Source organism: Halichoeres trimaculatus, unplaced genomic scaffold (assembly GCF_033239565.1).
Source record: "Halichoeres trimaculatus isolate MK-OKI-2021-1 unplaced genomic scaffold, fHalTri1.1 fHalTri1_scaffold_5, whole genome shotgun sequence".
In the NCBI taxonomy this organism is placed as follows: Eukaryota; Metazoa; Chordata; class Actinopteri; order Labriformes; family Labridae; genus Halichoeres; species Halichoeres trimaculatus.
The window spans coordinates 21,882,882-21,889,126 of NW_027437183.1; the positions used below are offsets into that span (position 1 = coordinate 21,882,882).

General features: G+C 43.1%; 1 protein-coding gene across 1 annotated transcript; it reads right to left on the bottom strand.

The window, feature by feature from the left end:
• Positions 1–1,545: 1,545 nt before the first annotated feature.
• On the bottom strand, positions 1,546–4,806 carry fzd10 (frizzled class receptor 10). The gene has a single exon (XM_074671001.1). The coding sequence runs from the start codon at positions 3,992–3,994 to the stop codon at positions 2,243–2,245; it is 1,752 nt and encodes a 583-aa protein (XP_074527102.1). The 5' UTR covers positions 3,995–4,806; the 3' UTR covers positions 1,546–2,242.
• Positions 4,807–6,245: the final 1,439 nt, after the last annotated feature.

A 6,245-nucleotide genomic window follows, 5' to 3' on the forward strand; every position in this document is an offset into this window, starting at 1 on the left:
CTGTTACATTCCTGCATGTGTGTGTCTCTAATGGTTGACAGACTCGTACATGTTGCCAAAGTTAATTGCTGTAGCTTTGATTCAAGACATGACTTGAACTGTTGACAGTGTAAGGATCATTTAACCCCAAAACATCTCACCATACCTCACAGTGTATCCTCTTTGCTAGTGAAAAAAAAAAACAGCTTCAGTCGATATGTAACCACTTCAAATCCAGGCCAGATGTGTCTTTAGAAATGTCACCATGCCCTGCTGATAAGAAGAGAAGAGATGACAGATATTCTGTGTTTTTGGTTTGCAGCGATCCTCCCTTTCAAAGTCAAACCCTTCAAACAGTCTAATCCTGTCCTGAATGAGAGCTGGATTATTGTATAACCCCTTCATTGATACGCACCGACACATGCAACACAGCAAGACATGGAGCCAGAAAGAGAAAGAGACGAGTGTGAAGGACTGAACTGTGAATCCTTTTCAGCTGGGGTTAAAAACTAACCACTATGTTTAGAAAAAAATACAACAGACAAAAAGCAGAAGATAAATGTTTCAAACAATTAGCTACTTCTAAACTTCTGATTCATTCCTGAGCAAAAACTTTTTGTGTTTTGATCAAATATTAAAATACCTTTAGGGTGCCAATTTTGGCCTTTTGATGACATCATTGCTTGAATATTTCATAATAAAAATTTGGGCAAAAATGTTGATCACCAGGGGGGATTCTCAACAGATGTTAAAGGTAAAATTTTAAATCAAAGAGCATAATTTCTGTTTGTGAAAACTTAAACTCCACCTCTGCCCTATCAAAGACATTTTGATTAAAGGATTTTAAAATCCAACACTAATTACGGCGCAGCTTTAGATGAAAAGGATCCCTCTAAATCTTATTTCACCTTATTTCACAATGTCTTACATAAAATGAATGAAAAGACAATCTTTTTAACCCTGTTACATTTTTTTTTTCACATGAAGTCATTTTGAAGCAGCCACAGGGTCAGGATCACAAAAGACGCTTTGTTTTTTTAAAAACAAGAAGAGAGAATTTCATAGCTTACACATCTAGCATGGTTACTTCCTTTTTTATATGAAAAAAACACTTTTAAACCATAGTAAAAGTGTTTGAAACATTTATGTGCTACTCTGGAGTTTCTTTCATTAATCAAAACATTTCTTACTGTATAACAGAGTAAAAAGTGTCCCATGACTGCTTCCTGTTTGTAACCACTGTCCTCTCTAACAGATATTTTTTAAGTTGCTCTGCATGACCAAACCTCTAAAACCCAGCTCTGACTCACCATCACATTTACATTTAGCTTCATGATTTCACCACTGCAGAGAAATTAGTTTGATGAAAAAAAAAAAAAAAAAAAAAGCGAAGGGAGGGAAGCACAAGTGCTGCAAAATCTTAAAAACACTTTGGCTCACTGTGGCTGCAGGAGGATGGAAACTCACTCACGCCTCAGGAAAAAATAAATCAACAGTTTCAGAACAAAATCACTGATTTGCAAACATTTAAAACTAGAACGTTTTATTAATTTTTTCCTATAAAAATCTCAGGTTTTTAGAAATATATACAAACGTTCCCTTGTGCTATAAAACAGCAAAGAAAAAAAACAAACACATGGAAAACTCAACTGTGTGTACAAATAAGTTTTCAATAACGAGTGCTTGATTAATTTATGGCGTGGGTTTGCCTCACAATGGGCAGTTCGACTAAGGTCCTGAGCGCTTTTTCAACAGCTGCTCTCACTCCAGTTCAAACATATATGACACCGCCTCCATTTCCATTAAAAAGCCTCCAAACACAACACTCATCTCTCTGACCATTTGCCTCCATTGTCTATGAGCTCTTTTCATTGTCTGTAATCTGTCACTAACAGTACAAGTGTCTCTTTTTCTGCCTGGGAGGAAAAAAACATCTATTGCACATTATTCAAGTAACCCCATGGCACATCCAAATGGTTTATTCCACTCTTTTTGTCTTGGGAACAATACGATTTTTTTTCTCCCTACCAAGTTCCTCAATAGGATAAGTGAATCCAGGAGTAACAGATTTTTTTCCCCAAACAAAGGCAGCTCTTGTTGCATGAGATGGCTCAAGATACAAAAAACCCACGTTGCATGATCTTCAGTGCAGTTTGCATAAATAAAACATGAACCTTGAGTCTTTTGAGGGCACTCTGATTACAAAGTCTCGATTAGGTAAGGGCTTTACAAGTATTTTGGGGTTCACAGAGAGAGAGCCAGCTCATACGCATGTCGGAGGAGGCCGTGTAGGCTCATACTTGGTACTGTGGCCTTTCAGAGACGGGTGAGGTTTGATGTAAGGCCTGCTGCTGGTGAACACACTGGCAGCCTTCCTCCTCGTCCTCTTCTTCAGCTTCCTGCTGAACACATTCTGCCACGACTGCAGCGTCTTTGAGGTCCAGATCCACATGCCGCTTGTGATGCCCACCACCAGCAGCATGAAGATCTTCACCATGAAGATCTCCACAGCGGGGATGGACGTCTTCATGACACACTCGTCAGACTCCGGCCCGCTGCCCTCCACACATTTCTCCTCCACAGCCAGGATGCGCCAGTAGTCCATGTTGAGTCTCTCGTAGAAGTAGCAGGCGATGACGCAGGTGGCTGGGACGGTGTAGAGCACAGAGAAGACCCCGATGCGGACCATCAGCTTCTCCAGCTTGTCCGTGTTCTCGCCCTCTGTTTTCATGATTTTGCGGATGTGGAAGAGGGCGACAAAGCCAGACAGCAAGAAGGAAGTGCCGATAATAAGGTAGCAGGAGAGAGGAATCAGCACGAAGCCGGTGAGAGCTTTGACATCCATGCTGCCCACGTAGCAGACGCCTGTCAGCTCGTCCCCGGCCACTTTCCTCATCACCAGGATCATGATGGTCTTCACGGCCGGTATGGCCCACGCTGCGAGGTGGAAGTAGCTGCTGTTAGCCTCGATGGCCTCATGACCCCACTTCTTCCCCGCAGCCAGGAACCAAGTGAGGGTCAGGATAACCCACCAGAGGGAGCTGGCCATGCCGAAGTAATACAGGATGAGGAACACAATGGTGCAGCCGGTACTCTCCAGACCCTCCTGGATGACATACTGGACCCCATTGTCTCTGTCGCAGGCTATTCTGTCAGCTCCCACAAAGAGTCGGATGAGGTAGCCCACAGAGTAAACACAGTAAGACATAGAGAGGAAGATGATCGGCCTCTCTGGGTACTTGAAGCGCTGCGGGTCTATGAGGAATGTGAGCACGGTGAAGGCGCTGGAGACAAAGCAGAGGATGGACCAGATGGCCATCCACACCAGAGAGAACTGCTTGTCCCCCTGACTCCAGTAAACGTCCACCTTGGGGTAGCATTTAGGGGCACACGACTCGCTTTTCTCCACAAAGTGAAACTTCCCAGGGTTGCTGCATGTCTGCTTGCTGGCGCTGTCCTTCAGGTGCAGCTCCTGCCCACTCAGAGGCCTCTGTGGCCTGAAATCTGGGGGCTGGGTGTGGGAGACTTTGGGGGGCTCGTCGGAGCCGTTGTTTGGTGCCTCCATGCAGAGATTGTTCGGGTCGTTTTTGGTCGGCAGCCGGGAACAGTCCAGAGAGTCGGGCCAGGGGAAGTTAAACTGCTCCAGGATGGGTGAGCATTTCAGCTTGACCTGCTCACACATCACCCGGCATGCTGGGATGGGGTTAGACACCTGCTCGGTGCACATAGGAGCGTACAGCGAGCACAGGAAAAATTTAAGATGACTGTGGCATCCAAACTGGATCAGCGTCGCAAACTCCTGCAGCTTCATCGCTGCTTCTATTTGGTCATCGTGGCCCATGAGGTTTGGCATTCGAGTCATGTTGTAGCCAATGTCTTTGCACTGGGAGATGGTGATCTGTTGACATCTCCCCTCTCCTGACCAGTCTGGGTCTATAGAGCTGATGGCTGAGCCCCCATCGCTCCACAGGACCAGCAGCACACAGATGAGTCTCACTTTAACAGCCGAACACATCTTCCCCCTCTTGATTCAAAGAAAAAAAAATAACAGCTTAACGTTCACTGCAACCACAACAAACAAGTTTCTCTCACTGATCAAACCCTGCCTGTTTGTGGCTGAGATCCAGAAAATGACAAAGCTATCTGTTGCAAGACCACCGTCTCCTCATTTTAGGCTTTAAAGTTTAGCTCAAGCATAAATCCAGAAACAGTTGGGGATTGTTTCCTCTCTGGAAGTCGCGTGCGTTCAGGTCCATGCTTTCACGCGCTCAGTTCGTGTCTGAAGTGTTGGATCTACTTCTTCAGCTCTCTTCTCCGCGCATGTCAGTCTGCTAAGAGCAAAAATGAATGGTCATGAGCCCCGATTAGTCTCCCACTTTTTTCTACAAGGTTCACTTCTCGGTCCTCACGTTTCATGTCACTTTTCCGGGGTGTCTGCCTGCGCAGCGGAGCGGAGCGGGTTCAGTCCGTGCGCGAAAACTTGAAAAAACAAGAAAAATAAATTTCCTTTGGTCCTGTCTGCGGCGGGAACGGCTGCTCACGAGGCACCCCGAAGAATTCAAGCGCCAGTGAAATGAGTACGATCAATATCCTCGCTTCTAATTGTTCATATATTCCAGAGAGGCAGGATTATGCTCCTCCCGTCAGCAGGCAGTTGGTGCGTTTAGTGGCAGCGCTCGTCTGAGCTGGTCGGAGCCTCCGTCCCGGTCTAACCTGCCAAAAGATCCGCCTTCAAAGACAGCTACTTTGCATAAGAAAGATGACACTGACACGCGGATTATTTTCAAATCGTGCGGAACAGCTTGTTCATTACAGCAGTTTCAAAGGCTCACAGCAAACTTCCCTCTCTCTGTTTGTTTGTGCTGAACCACAAACTTCAGCTTAAGCAGCACAGAAACACGTTTTATGAGAAACACAGAATGTTGCGCAATATGGCTCAAAGGCGCTCCGGACAGGGACGCACAGAAACCGAGTGATGCTGCAGCTGCTCGAGTGAAAGTGATGAGAAATGTTCAAACACTTTCCCCTCTGTTGCTTTCCTTTTAAAATGCATGCTAAGAAACACGGGTTAAAACAATGCAACTCCATTTATTTTTAATACTTTAGTGCATCCAATGTGTTTTCTCTTGTGTTTAAACACATGTGGGTCAGTGCAACCTCTGGTTTCCTAAGAGGGACATTTTACAGCATTCTAAGTCATAGATAAATAACATCTTTTTAAAATTAAGGAAACGTTGTCAATTAAAAAGAATAACAACTAAATCTACTCTTTGTGGACAGAATAATGTGACAGAGCATGCATGATAAAAAAAGATTTTTTTCACATTTAATCACTCAAATCAATAAATAATAAACGTAACGCTTCCTTAACCCTTGTTTTTAAAATCTAAACTAAAACCAATGCATAAAAGTAATCCAGATTTGAGACTAAAAATATTAAAAACTCTTTTTTTCAGTGAGCTCCATTTTAATGTTGCATAGGCCAAGTTTCTGATTTTCTGATTGCACTTTTTACTATAAAGAAACGCATTAGGCATCATTGTTAAGCACTGTTCTTTTTAATGGATTATGTAAAAATACAATCCTGCTGTCAGGAAAAAAAAAGGCAAGAGTGAAAATGTTTTAATTCTGTTCTCAAAAGAGGTTATTGTCAATTTTTATTCTCAATAATAAAAAATTGTGGATAAAAAGAAGCACACTCTGATGTCTGTCCAGAAAGAAGCTGTGTTAATATTTGATATTTTCATTTATAAATTCACAAACATGTTGCCCCTATTACTGTCATTTTCAGATGGGGTCAAAGAAAGTAATAGAAAGATATGTGTGTGTTTCAGCTCTACGCTCTGACATTGCTCTTTTGACAGGCTGGAGGAGCCTGCATCAGTAACTTAGTGCTCAGCAGTGACATCTGTATTCACATACAGCAGGGGCGCTGCCAGAGATTTTAGGCTCCATGGAAAAGTTTCACTTCGGGCCCCATCACTTTGAAAAAGAAATTATATTTTCAGCGTCCCCTTCAGTAATGGGCTCTTAAGATTGTTCTAACTTTTTCTTTTTTAAAATGCACCCCTGCATACAGGATTAGGAAAGTTTGAGTATTTTTATTTTCAAATTTGCCTGCCTGTCAGTCATTTTGGCCATTAATACACTTTACACTGGCTGACAGTTAGCCTAAAGTTTACAAGATGACTGATTTCAAATGACCCTTGTGACATATTTTTTTAATCAGCGATATTATGTCTTTGCATGCATTTAAAATCTTATAA